General features: G+C 49.0%; 1 protein-coding gene across 3 annotated transcripts in view; it reads left to right on the top strand.

The window, feature by feature from the left end:
- Pask (PAS domain containing serine/threonine kinase) overlaps window positions 1-14,742 on the top strand; it is a 76,486-nt gene that overhangs the window by 51,245 nt on the left and 10,499 nt on the right. For all 3 annotated transcript variants that reach the window (XM_089562683.1, XM_089562696.1, XM_089562691.1), the window contains 5 exons: window positions 59-364; window positions 1,254-1,408; window positions 2,556-2,886; window positions 6,533-6,743; window positions 14,130-14,402. In XM_089562683.1, the coding sequence (XP_089418809.1) occupies window positions 59-364; window positions 1,254-1,408; window positions 2,556-2,886; window positions 6,533-6,743; window positions 14,130-14,402 (1,276 nt within the window). The remainder of the gene's footprint in view (window positions 1-58; window positions 365-1,253; window positions 1,409-2,555; window positions 2,887-6,532; window positions 6,744-14,129; window positions 14,403-14,742) is intronic.

Below are 14,742 nucleotides of genomic sequence, written 5' to 3' on the forward strand. Positions count from 1 at the left end.
GTAGTGGTGGCACAATTACTTATTATTATTATTACTATTACTTGTTACCTCTGTGCAGATGGTGCGCAAGCAGCAGGCCACGGGGCGCACTCGCGATGGCAGCACGTTTCCCCTGAGCATCTTGATCGAGCCCGTCTCCTTCGAGGACGGGGCCGAACCGAGCGAGCGTGCCAACTGCGACGACAGCACCGGGAAAGATGGCAGCCCGGCGGCGTCGGTGGCGAGTGTCTACAAGGGTGTGGTGTGGGTGTTTGCCAACATCAGTGGCATGATCACAGTGTTGCCGGACGGATCGATCCACTCGTGCAACACAAACTTCTCCCTCATGCTGTTTGGCTACACGCAGAACCAGCTCCAGGGAAAGGTATGCCTCGGCTGCTGTCTTGGGGGACCTTGTTGCAAATGGGTGCATGCATGCTGGAAAGCTGGCCATGCAGGGGTGCATATCACCAGGTACCTGTAGGGGTGAATGTGGATTTTTGTGTACATTGTTTCCATCATGTGCCACATGCTATAGCTGTGAAGTTGGCTCCACATGGCATTGCATGTTCTTATTTCAAACTTCTAAATTTTATTGAAATGCACCAAGCAAGGGGAAAATTCTGGTGTGAAACTGTTGCATACATTCGTGCATGGTGACTAGTACTTATTTTGTTCGCAACAATCTAGACTGTTCTTTGGATTATGTGACATGAATGTTAGGCTTAATTATTTTGCTGCTATAGCTATGCATGAAACTTGAACTGATTTGGTGCACACTTGGGATTAGCAGTAACGATATCATCAGTAGTGATGAAGATACGCCTTCAAAGGTATCTGTGCTTTGGCTATAAAGATTGTGGGCAGGGTTTTGCGGGCAATTCTTGTCCAGGGAAATGGAACAGGCCAGCAGATTGTTCAATCAGACAAGGTGGTAGCTCCCATCTGCTAGGCCACAGCTGCAGTAGGATACAACATGCAAAAATTAACATCTTACGAAAGTTGTGCAAATGTCACTTATTAGAAAGCTGTTCTTACGGCAAGCTTGTTTGCAAATACTTTTTCTGTGTGAATAGATACTTGTAAATATATATTGGCATAGTAAACTTCTAATCGAGAAAGTGGAAGGTTGAGTGATTGTAGCAGCACAGGATTTGAGCGAGCAAAAACTGTTGCAGTGTATTTTGGGGGGTAAAAAAAAGACCCTCGCCCAGTTCTGCCTCGTTTCAAGCATTCCCTTTGGGTGTTTCCTTCCTGCCTTCTTCTCCTGACAGCACATCACTGTGGTGATCCCCACATTCTACGATGACTTTGAGTACCTGGACACGGACTCGGTCCCACTGCCACCTCTGGACGATGACGAAGAAGACTCGAGGGCGTGCGCTTTTCTTGACGAGCGGCCAGATTCTGACACAACTGAGCTCTGCAGGTGAGTGCGTCTTCCTGGTGACCATTTGGACGCAATGCACTTGTAGTGGTGTTCCGCTCCAAGCACATATGCGAGGAATGATATTCCTCCAGACTGAACTGAACCTTGAGGCCGTCGCAGACAGGGAAACCCCATTGCAGAGCTTCATAAAAAGCAGTTCCAAAGCCATTGAGTGATGCTCGGACACTGACAACTTCTGTATCTCATGCTGTCATAAGACTTAATTAAGGTTGGTTTATTTTGCCGTTACATTGCACGCATACTACTGTTATGTGAGTGAGCCTTAATTTCGCAGCTGCAGTAGGACGGTCAGGTTTTCCTGACCTGACTGCTATACTTTTGGGACTGCTGCATGTGCAGCCCAAAAAATGGCAACAAAGTTTGTGGTAGGTAGCACTTCTGTCGAGCTAGTTCCTGAAACAGCGAACTGGCTGAGCCAGGTTCCTCTGGCCTGCAGGGAAATAAGATCACCCGGCCTCATTGGTCTCATACATCACCTTTCAAAGGACACCTTGTAAAGCGTGTGTTAAAAAAAAGCGCACTAGGACAATTTTGTTCCCTTGTAAGCGATTCTTTTTTGAGGTCACTCACTTCACATGCATCGATTGAACCCTCAGATTACATCATTGTACAATTTTCTCAACAATGTATGCTAGCGAAATGCGCTTGTGTGGACTGTCGCATGTCGTTTTTTTTATATTTAACTTTATTATCCTGCTCCACAAGGCCAGGCAAAGTGCTTGGAATGCAAGGGAACCAGCTTGTGACTGTAGACGTGCGGGAAAAGCGATTTTGGGAGGTGCGAGAGGAAACGATCAGACGAGGGTGGTGAACGGCCTCACAAGAGCAGGTGACCAGGCATAGGAAATATATAGAAGGCTTTGGTTGGGGTGCCTTGACTTGTTTTTCTTTAATATTTTTTCCCCGCACCATCCTCACTACAGGCTGCTCTGAGCATGTGGTTTGGTGGCGTATAGTATCACCAAATGGTGCTCAAAGGCTGCTTTTGTCTTGCCTTTGTGAGCACCCCTTCTGGTTTGTGCAGTCTTTTGCCAGGCTGCTAATGTCAGATGAACATCAGGGAGGATATTGCGTCTTGTTTGTCAGTGCCCCAACTAAATGTGCCCATATTTGGTCTTCCCACCAGGCCCCACAACCCCCTTGGAAAACCCTTTTCTCCGAGGGGTGGCGGCGGAGGCAGGAAAGGACATGGCAGCCGGAGCAGCTCGGTGACTGGCGATGACCTGCCCTTGCGACTGCAAGACCTAAGCATGACTGGCTCGGTCATTGGCCCCTGCTGTGGCTCCGGCCGCTCACTCGGCGTCTTCCAGAGGTCCACGTCTGCAGCCGAGCCCTTGGCTCCACTGCTGGGCCCTTCCGGTGAAGGTCAGGTGCCGGGCACACCTGGTGACGTCAATGGAAACGTTGCGTCAGCCTGTGCGGACAGCCCCCGCAGGATCCCTGCTTCTAAGCTGAAGGTGAGCAGTCTGGCAGCTGCCACGTACAGTCTTTGCCAAAAGTAACCAGGCTGCACAGTTTGCTTCTCAATCGTATATTAAGGCTGTCATGTTAGCCCTCAAGCTCTAAATCTCTTTATGGTAAGGAGAACCCCTGCCCTCACCTTAAAAGAACTTCTTGATCTTTAGGGAAGCCGTGAGGGTTCTACTATACGAATGAGAAGCAAACCATGCAGCCTGGTTACTTTTGGCAAAGACTACATATAAACCATAACGGCACGGGAGAGCATTCTCCTGTCTACTGTACAGAATGCACTTTTGCCAGGGAATTTCACAAATTTGTATCGTACCGAAATTCATATCAGTTGTGATCCTATTACAGTATAATCTCGTTACTACGAACCTCACATTAACGAATTTTTCATATTTACGAACTTTTTCAAAATCCCCGCCAAAATATCTATATTTTCAATGTGAAAATATTTCACTACTACGAATTTCAAAATACCGAACATTTCAGAATAACGAGCATAATTTATTTGCCCACCTATTATAAATGCACCTCATTATTACGAACTTACCCCGGAGAAGTGAGCCGACTCCCCGAGAGGCACACGCTCTGCTAATCGCCAAGGGCAGGCATCCGATACAATCCAGTCCAATCCGAAGCCGCCTCGCAACCGGAAGTTGGCTCGTCTCTCCTCCTCCGTTTTTTTTTTTTTTCTCCCACGGTGTGCCACGGCCGGTCTCGACGCGCGCGCTCTCTCGCTCTCTCCTTAAGAGAGAGCGCGCTCTCTCTCGCTCTCTCCTGCGCGCTCTCTCCTTAAGAGAGCGAGAGAGCGCGCGCGTCGAGAGCGGCCGTGGGTGTGCATGTGACTAGACTACCTCCGCGCTTTTCTTTTTTTGTGTGCGGCCGCCGCGAACGCGAGGCCTAGTCGTTTCTCGCCGCTGCGTGTTGACTGTGCTGACGATGAATTCTGCGGGCGCCAGCGTCAAGATGAAGCGACGGCAGTTCACGCTTAAGGAAACACATCGTTTCGGAAGCGCCTAGTGCAGCGCTGTTAAACCTTCGGCTCGGACTCCCAACAGCCATAAATGTCCGCCAGGCTGCCGAAATGGTAACTGGGGTGTGGTGGAACGTAAAGGCCTCGACCATCAACAACTGCTGGAGGAAAGCTGGCCTGGTGAAATCGCCGCTTCACACAGAAGGCTGCGATGACGCTGATAGCACGGATGACGACAGCGCAAAAGAGGTGCGGACTGAAGTCACTGCGAAACTCTCTGTAGACTCTTCTGTTAACTTTTGCCGACTACGCCGAGTCGGAAAATGCTGCCCCTGACTGTAGAAGACATCGTGAGCAGCGTTCGCGAGTATGGAGAGCGCGGCGAAGAAAATGAACTGGACGACGATGCCGACTCGCCGCCTGCAGACCAAGCGGCCGAACCTGTGTCTAGTGCGGAGGTTCTTGCATCCATAGGCTAACTTCGCACATTCATCGGACGTTGTAGCGATGTGCCTGATTCTGTGCTCCAAAAAGTTGACGTTGAAGAGTTCGTCCTGGGGCGCCTGTGTCGCACCCGCCAGAATCGCGGATTTCTTCAAATAAACGAGCGCTGAACCTCTCGTTTGCGTTCCTGTTTGAAAATTGCATAGCTTGTCGTGTGCCCTTCCTGAAGGTACAGTATTTTCATTGTCCAGTAATACTACTACCTTTTTTCGCGAGTCTTTCGTTATTACGATATTTCAAAATAACGAACGATTATTCGCGACCCCGCGAAGTTCGTTGTATCGAGATTTCACTGTACTGAGGTTGTACTGTAGACCCATTTTTGTCACATTATTTTATTCTGGGTTTCTCACATTATGTGCTGCTACAAAAAAAAGTGACTGCATGCTCCTGCGAGTGCCACCTTCCTTCATCGTCAAAAGCATGTTTCAGCATTGCAACCATCGCATACATATTACACAATTTTGTACATAGGTGCAGAAGAGTAATTCAGAGTGTTTGCGCCCTAAACCTCACAACACCCACTTGTTGCTATGACAACAGTGTGCGTCGTACCTGGTTAGGCTTAGCATCAAGAAATTCTTAAATATACCTCGGAAACAATGAATATTTTTCATTTACAGTTGAACCTCGATATAACGAAGTCCTACTTGCAGCCGTAAATTTCGTTACATCGCGAATTTCGTTACGTCGAGGTTCCCATGTTTCAGCTGTCAAAATAAAGTATAACTGGTTCAGGAACACTGCTTGTTGATGGGAACTTGTAAATCACTTATTGAGGAAATACACAAGAAAATCGAGTAATAGTATCGCTAACAAGGGCACCGGATGTTTTTTTCTACATCAGGAGCATGAGTGATAGCAAACACCGCGACGGCATCATTTTTCGTGTGCGCATAGCAAAAGAACGAGCGCAGCGCCTAGTACTGAAAGCCGCCACAAGATGTCGCTACTGGTATCATCATCATCAGCATTGAACATTTGCAGCCGGGGACGCATCAGAGAAAAATAAAGAAAAATGTTCGCATCGCTCACGCCAGCGCGGTGGGATTGTGCTCGCGGCGCGGTTATACTCCGACGTAGCGCGAGCGCGCGTGCGCGCGCGGCACGGCGACGTCACGTCCGCGAAACAGCGGCGCCCGATCGCCAGCGTGTTCGGCGGCTACCGGCGCGCTCTGACGCGGAATGCAGCCGGCTGCATTTCGCGCGGGCCGCGCCGAGAGCGCGCCGAAGCCGCCCACCCAGAATGCACCGCGCGCGCCTCCCACGCCACGCCTCCCCTCTACCCCCTTCGCCACTCGCCTACAAGGACATCGCACGCAAAAAAAAAAAAAACAACGAACGGACGCTGCAAGAAAATTCCGGTTTGCGCTTTCACGTTCAGAGTCTACAGCTCACCAGTGGCGTCATGGCGCGGCGCGTCTTGAAACTTCCATGCCGCGGGCTTTGTATGCGCACGACAGATGGCGCGGCGGTACGTTCTCGCACACTGCCGGCAAAATTGGCGCGTAAAAGGGCAAATACAAACTGCGTTTCGTCTCGGCTAAACTTTTAGCTCTCATTCGATTGTCAAGGTAGCTCCTGGCACATGCATGCGATGCGCAAGGACTTCGTTACATCGAAAGCGCGGAGCAAAATTACTTCGTTAAATTGCGAAAAAAATACATGGTTTTCAATGGGGAAGTGATTGGGAAATGAAAAAAATGCGTTACATCGCGAATTTCGTTACATTGAGGTTCGTTACATCGAGGTTCGACTGTATATCATTACGGAGGGATGAGAATGTGCAAAATAAAAGCGAATACAACTGTTTAGTGCATGCTGATTATCACAGGGGGTACTTTACTGGATGGCATAGATAGACAAATACATGCCCCTAGCAGAAAAAAGAAAAAAAAGGTTTAACCAAAGAGTAAAAAAAAAAAAAAACGGATAGAACAAAACAAAGACCTCTTCGTCTTTTCTATATTTACATGCATGTTCCTTCTCTAAGAATGGCACAGAATTGAGTGGCTGATGCACTTGGAACCGGATTTTGGGGAACTGTGTGCCTCGACAATGTCTAGCACTCTTTGAGCTCGCTGTTTGGATGCGAGAGCTGTATGAGCTGGGAAATTTTTGTTCCTTGAATTCCGTGACTTGTTCTGCCTGCCTTGCAGAGCTCCCTGAGTGCTGATGTCCTGGGCAGCCCGCTGCTTCGTGGCGACGGGGACATCTCTTCTGCCCTGTCCTCGTCGTCGGCCAAGCTGCACCAGCAACAGCAGCGCCTGAGCAGCACAGCGGAAGAGGAAGGCGCCCTGCCTGCGGGGCGCTCCCTGAGGGACCTCGCCGAGGAAGAGGAGGAGGCTGAGAACGATCTGCTGCCACTCGGCAAGTTTGCGGTGTCCGAGAAACGAATCCCCGTGACCTTGTAGCGCTGCTATGCAGAAATTCGCAACAGGACTGCGTAACAGCTGAGTTAGTACTTTGTAGCAACGCAAACCGGCGCCAGACAAGGGACACCAGATGAAAAGGGCCAGTGGTCATCTGTTGTCTTTAATCTGGCGTCCCATGCTTTGTGCTGATTTGTGTTGCTACGAGGAAAGTATGGTAAATAGCATGTACATTCAACCTCGTCTAGCCAGTACTGATGTACTATTGCGGTGGGAAGAAACATGAACAGAACTGAACAGAGGCGCTCCTCCGTTCACTTTTCTTTTCATCGTGCTTTTACTTCAGTTGAAGAAAAAAGATGCTGGAGTCGTCCGTGATTGCATTCTAGGATGACTCTTGCGTCTTTTTCTTACCACCCAGGTAAAAGCGCAAACGAAAGAACTTCGAACAGCGGAGCCCATAGGTGCTGCGTTGTTCGTGTCTCTTTCCATTGCGATAGTACATTAAAGGGACCCTGAAATGGTTTCTTCAATCATATTTTATTGCAACAACTCTGTAGAGGTGGTCTCTGCGAGTATTCTAGTCTGATTCAGAAAGCTGCGCGTGGAACCAATAATTTACAAACACTTTTTCAAACTTGCCGTTCACAGCCGATTAGGGCGACGCCTCACCGCGCGTTTTTACCCGCCCCTACCACTTGACGTAAACTGGGCAGCCTTGGCCATGGACTGGGCGACCCTTCTCATTGGCTCTGCCAATTGACGTCACGCGCAATTTTTGCAACATTTCATTTGAAACTGAGCACTGATGCTCCTTGAAATATTATTTTATTGATTGCTTATTATTTTTTTAAAACATACGTATACAGAGGTAAGAATCCAGCGCATTTCTTGAAATTAATGTGGTACTTCCGGTAAAGAAGGAAATTCGTCTGCTCACAAAAGCATGTGTTTTCGTCAAATCTCGGCGCCCGCCTTTGCGAGTTTCCTAGCTGCGCCGACGAGTCGCTGCTATAGTGTACTAGAATTATATATATCGCTGCTGTCGTCACCCTGTGGGTCTCGGTATGGCGTGTACTGAAAGGCTCGAAGCCCATCTCAGCGGTGGCTGCACGCAGCCGCGCTTCGAGCTCCGGATCCATGCTGTTCGAGCAGCAATCAGGAGACAGATGTGCGAAAACTTGGACGGCGCGGCACCGATCGTCATCAGAAAGACTGCCAGCTATACTCGAGCAGCGACAAAGCATGCCTGCTTATGTTGGGAGCTTTCGGCAACGGCACCGCTCGCGGGCTCTCCGAGCGACGAGCTCTGCTGCTGCCTGGCTGTCGTGGTCGTCGCTAGGCCTATAGACCTTATGCAAAATTGCTGCCATCTATCGGAGAAAAGAAGAACCAGCGTAAATCCGCCATGTTGGAGGATGACTGAAGCTCGTTCCGCCTCTGCTCTCTGGATTTAGGCGTGCCCTGTGTTAGCTTCCTTACTGCTGTGCTGGCTCGAAAATCTTGTTTCCTGTCACTTGAGCCTGTAAACATGACTGAATGGTCAGTCGACCTGTTTCTGATGCCCAAGTTTCCAAGCGACTTCGCAGACACTTACTACGCGTCCAAAACACTTTCCGAACGCCACCGGGTACGGAGATACAAGTTTTTCACGGAGTCCTACATCAGTTTACCGACGCTGAACACCAAGAAATGTACGAAGCAAGTGTAATTTTCGTTTACGGCTAAAAATGTGCGCATTTCAGTCTAGTTTGAGTCAGTTTTTATTTGGTTGGATACTTTTTGCGAACGGGCATGCCGCTTGAATTGCTGCTGTTGTGGTAGCGTTTTCTGTGTGTTGCGTCGACACCGAAAGCAAACGATAGTAAACTTCACGCTCATGTTGGCAGTGTGGAAAAAAGTGGCCTGTCAACATGCGACGCTTTTCATTTTCCTTGAAAAGTTCATACAGCATTTGTTTGTTTGCCCTAGTGCTCTAGCGCCCAGAGCCCCTAGTTTGCCCTAGTGCCCTAGACAGAGAAAGAAAACACGTTATTATTATTACCGGCCACATAGACCCCTAGGTCCTCGCACGACCCCACTACACAACTGTTTACCATTCTTGGACTATCGCCGTTAAAAACACGTAGCCCGTGAATGCAGCAGTGTCTATGGCTTTACCACGACGAGCAAGCAGTTGTGCACTGAGATTTTTGGAGGATTCTACATGCGTTATGCATTCCCGCTACTAGTTGGAACTATGGTACCGCTTGAGCGGCTTCCCTTACGGTCCTTTATTTTTTTTTACACAACACACGGTTTCGTGGAAACCAGTCGGTTAAGTGAAATCGCTACATGCAATCAAGCCGTTGCTCCACAAAATAGGCACCTTTCCCTGGTCTAACAGAAACGATTGACTGACTTGCAGTGCACAAACGTTCCGTGCCACGGGCACTTGATACTTGCTGGTGTTTCTGTCGAAACAAATATTCACACTTAAAACTAACGCGTGTAACCGCTGCGGCGGATAACGCTAGGAGCGACGGTTCTCACAAAGCGCGACCCGTACCACTGAACAGCTGATCACGATTACTCTCTTGCGAGGCCGATAATCGCAGCATTTCACGGGCAATCGCAGGAGAAAAACTACTTTTGTGTGATATTTTCTTCGTGCCTACAAAGCTTATTTCTAATTTCGTTCGCTACATAGCGATAACGAAATGCGTTTCGCGACGTCTCGACATGTAGCGACGGTACTGCAACATTTGTGTCGCCGATGTCGGGGATCGCAGTCCAAAAATAGAAATGCGCTCAGATCAAGTGCTCTTGCCTTTTTTCCCTGGGCGTCTGTGTGACCCTTCTGCGTAAAGCAAGACAGTAAGCAATATGTGGGCATACTGAGGACGGTGAAACTCGAGCGCGCGCGATGAGCGTGCACCAGTACGTGCTGTGAATCCGGCGGCTATCCTCCAACATGGCGGATCGCGCGCGACGACCGCTAGATGGCAGTGCATTTCGCATAAGGTCTATAGCTCGTTTCGCGTCGAAGAGGCAGCGGCCGGCGTTTCGCAAGTCGCCTGAGCTACAATAAAAGGCTTACTCTACACATCGCTTTACAGTCAACAGCGTCATCTCACAATAAAGTAATAGTATGGTCACTTTCCGCGACGCCTTCACCCGCGAAGCGAGCGGGCGCCAGGCGAGCCGGACCCCAACGTCAGGCCAGCGGCAGCTGCAAGGCGGTTGTGGCCAGAAATTTGCTCGTATCACAGTTGTTACCTTTACCAGCAGCTCAGTATTGGTCAGCGATCCTCAAAAATGACACATTTTTCACATTTCTTGGCCTAGGGTTTATTATTTACGTCAAGAACACTCTTTAGCTCATTTTTATGACGCCGGCAGACCTGATCCAGGCCGGTCGGCCGGCCGGCATGCTCGGCGTACTTGACATTCGCACAAGGAAATACAAAACAGCCATTCTACCAGAGATGATGCTTTCTAGATTCGAGCAACGACAACATGTCTGTTAAAAAGTGGATCTTTCGGCAACGACACCGACTGCGGCAACGCCGGGCGACGAACTGCGCGCTGGTCCCAGGCTGCCCTAGTCGTCGCTAGGCCTAATGGTTTCGCATCGCTGACGGCGCTTCGGAAGTCGCTTGCGCTATATCAAAAGGCCTACTCTTCACATCGCTTTACTGCGAACTCGTCCCATAATAGAATATATATTCGATTTCCACGACGCCTTCAGCAACGGAGCTAGCAGGAGGCAGGCGAAGCGCCGCAGCAGCGCCAAAGCGGCTATGGGATGAAATTTGCTAGTATCGCATTCATCACTTGTACGATCAGCTCGGTATTGGCCAACGACCGTCAGAAGTGATGCATTTTTGACATGCATCTATCCTAGGGCTTGCTATAAACGTGAACAAACAATACTAGCGCGTTTTTCACTCGCCGGCGGCCGGCGTCAAGGCTGGCAGGCCGGCCCGGTGTGGCTCGGCCCCGAGCGCCCTGAGGAGCGCGCTGTACGTCATCACGACGCTGCCGCTCTCCGTGCTCGCTTTGGCTCCCGCTTCCCGTCGTTGCGTCTGCCGCGCGCGGCTCGTCGTTGACATCTAGCAAGTTGCACGCAGGCGACGAGCTGCGATCGGACGTTGCAACGCCGTTCGCAACAGCGCACCGCAGTGAATCGCACTCACTTTCGCACATGTGTCTGCGACCACCGGAAGTAAACAAGCAGAGCGCCATTGCTTGACGTATGCATGGGCGGAGCATCGGCCCGTCTTTTCTTTTTTTTTTCGGAGCGAGCCCCGCGTGTATGAGTTGAGGGTGGTATGTGGGGGAGGGGAGGAACATCATTTTTAATCGGCGATATCTTCGGTGTTGATGGAGTTCGCTTAACAATTTTTGCGGTGCGCCGACAAGTGATGGAATACCGATCTCTCGTGGGCTTTTGCTAACCTTGGCAAAGAGCTTTTCAGGGTCCCTTTAAGAGCATGTTAACTGAACTTGGAAGTCTTTTGGAGCATGTTTATAGCTTTTAAAACTAATCTTCTGAATAGTCCTTGTTTTCTAGCTCACTTCTTTAGTGCAAAGGCGCGGTGAAGAGGGAGTATACATAACCTGCTAACGTACAAATAAAGACTCAGCTACATCATTTTTCCAGTAATATACAGTGCAGCTCTGGTTAGTTCCCATTTCATGCGTCCAATATTGGTCACAATAAAGGTGTCCCATAGAGTTTGGCTATTTTTTTTCTTTAGGTTAATACTAGGGGTGTGCGAATATCAAATTTTTCGACGAATACGAATACTTGATTCCGAATATCGAATCGAATATCGAATAATCAAGGACAGACACATTTAACTACTACAAAACATTTATTTGAGCACCAAAGAACATCACAGTTCAACTATCGATGATTAAATGAACACAAAAGGTATGTGTGGCTGCACAAAAAGTATCAATGTCTCGAACATTATTCTTAGAGGAGTGGAAATATCAGAGAGGATGGCTAGTACACAGCATTGATTAAGGCTAGCTTGCCATCAGCACAAAAGCGCGTTGCTGGGATGAACATAAAAGGTTGTCGTGAAGGAAAACCAGCTGCTCCACATTGTCAGGCAGAATTATTTCCCTTCTAGCTGAAGCGACTCCTCCAGCCACAGAAAATGCCCGCTCACTTGGCACTGAACTGGCACGTATTGCGAGGTATTTCGTGCACAGCTCTGACTATAGCAGCTTCGCAGGTATAGCCACAAAAAAGCTCAGCAGCGCATACGGCATGGCCCTTGGAGGAAGGAAAAATTCGAAGGAAAAATTTTCCTTCATGCACGCGCATTGCCTCTGGGTGCCGCCATGTTGTTATGTCTCGGTCGATAGGGCTTGCGGACTGAAATGGACGCCGGTGCTCACAATGAATATTCGGCTAGATACGAATATTCGCGTCGGGTCGAATATTCGAAAGAACACGAATACTTGGATTTCGAATCGAATACGAATACTAAAAATATAATATTCGAAATATATTCGAAAATTTCGAATATTCGCACACCCCTAGTTAATACCTTCTCAGATAAGTTTCTCAGTTACATTTAAAATTCCAGCAAATTCTGGTCATATATTACCGTATTTACTCGCATAATAGGCGCACTTTTTTTCCAGAAAACCCGGCTCAAAGTTCGGGGTGCGCCTGTTACGCGGGGTAAAATTTCTGGAAATTTTTCGACTCGCAAAATTGAACACACCGCGTAAACGCACTCGTGTACGGGCCGCACCCCGTTTTCGCGAAGAAAATGTTAAAAAAAAAAGGTCCGTGTAAGAGCCGCACCGAAACTTTCGGAATGCACGCGCCGAGGCCTCTGCGATCGGCTCCGGCTGCGCGCAATGGCCGCTTGATCGCGGAGGCCACACACGCGCACAGGAGCTTCCTGACGCCACCCACGGAGGGCGCTCAAGGCCAAGCTCATCATCATCATCGTTTTCCTCGCTCGCGCCATCAGCATCTCCAGCTCATTTTTTTTTTTTGTTGTTGTTGCTGTCAAGTGCCGGGATTTGCGGTAGCGCGATAGTTATCGTGGTTTATGGCTTTGCCGCGGAGCTTTGATGTTTTAGCTCTAGCTCGACGGGCAAGCACCTTAACAGCTACACGGCTGGGAGTTTGCTCTCGAACGCGGCAAGCGTGCGGCAGGTCGGAGAATACGACGTGGCCGAGAAGTGCCGCAGTTGCGACTGCGGCGTCCCTAAATTTTCGTACGCGACTCCAAGCGCCGAGGTTTTCGCGGGCCTAAGTCGGGAACGTTTCCGGCTGGAGATGAAGCTTTCTAAACAGACGTTTAAAGTGAGCATCCCTAAAAACTGTGTGCGGCTGTTCTACGCGATGTCGTTGTACGTGCTGTGGGTCCGCAGCAGCTGCGACGGCAGCAGCACTAGTAGGGACTAGCAGTCAGTTCAGCAAAAACTTTGTTAAAATAAAGATTGGGAAGCGGGGGGTGGCGGGGCGTCGGATTGCAATCATGTAAATACAGTATTGATCACAGTGCCAAGTTCGGGGTGCGCCTATTATGCGCGGAAATAAAAAAAATTGATTTTTCGCGCCCTAACTAGGGGTGCGCCTATTATGCGAGTGCGCCTATTACGCGAGTAAATACGGTATATTTACTGACCACCCGCACATGTGCAAGCATGCGAGTGGGCTAAACCAGGGGGCATAGAGTTGCAGTTTCCCGCTGTGGTGGCTTCTTTGTACTGCCAAAGTGCAGAGCCTCAAATCATCAAAAAATAATTTGCATTTACACGCGAGTTAGCCGTTCCCATGAGGATGAGACATGACAAAACACAAAGGCTTTTTCGCCGTGCCTTACTGCAAGGGGGGCAAAGTACCTGAGATCTATGACGCGCTCGCATGCAAGCGAGCCGGGTCAGTGAACGCAGCATGGAAAGCAAAATTGCTGTAACAGTCGGCCACCGCGGTGCATTGGTGTGAGGGAACTTTCGTCATTGCTGTCGGCAGACCCGGATGTGTGGCAAAGTTTATTCTACGCTAGGGAGATTACAAATGTGTATTGAATTCTGCGAGCAGTCAAAAAGGATCTGTTCAGGCTTTCTGCCAAGAAAGAAATGCTAAAGCTGTTCAACATTTTTGTGTGGTGAAATTGTCAATAAATGATTTTATAGCTTGTTCAGCAGTTAGATTTTTAAAGATTAGGTGGCTTGGATAATAAGTTTTTTTAGTTTTCTTTCCACCATTTTTTTAGAACATATCAGTTTGGTTCTAGTCCTAGTACTATAATTACGTGCTTTTTATAAAGGTCGTGAAAAAAAAGATTGAACATTCAGTTGCTTGTCATTTTGCAGTGACATGTTGCAGTCATGTTTAGTCATGTTGCGGTGGCAAACTGTGCAGGTGAGGCGAGGCTGCCCACATCGGACAGCTTCCACTCCACATCAACCATGACCTCGAGCACGATGCACAGCTCGGAGGAGAACACCCAGGAGGCCCCGGCGCGTCGTCACGACTCGCATCCGTCCACTGCGTCGGGCGCTGACGCGGACGAGGCAGCCAATGAGCGTGCCTTCCAGGCAGAGCTGAAGACATTCCGCAGCTGTGACTCACTCCTCAGCATTGCCGAGGGATCCTACGCAGGCCTTGGCAGGCATCGGGATGGCTCACACATCGGTGAGTCTGCTGTTTCTTTTTGTTATTTCATTGTTGTCTCTATTGGCCTGAACCATGTGGACAGGAAGATGCTTTAATAAGTTCAGTGACTGGAGACAGGTCTTCACGGCTAATAAATACAGTGTAGTATTTAATTTCGTACAATAGCACTCGCATAATAAGTGCATCCCCGACATTAATCGTTGCAATTAAGTGAAATTTTTACGTCATAATTCAGACTCCTTGCAAATTAGTGTCAATTTTTGTGACAAAAAAAATGCATTCATCATGCAAGTGAATATGGTATGTTTCGTGTTGTTGGCATGAGCCTTCCTGTGGTTCGTCTAGGACTGGATGTGGG

Source organism: Amblyomma mixtum, chromosome 1, assembly GCF_055824585.1.
Source record: "Amblyomma mixtum isolate Tamu chromosome 1, ASM5582458v1, whole genome shotgun sequence".
Lineage (NCBI taxonomy): Eukaryota > Metazoa > Arthropoda > Arachnida > Ixodida > Ixodidae > Amblyomma > Amblyomma mixtum.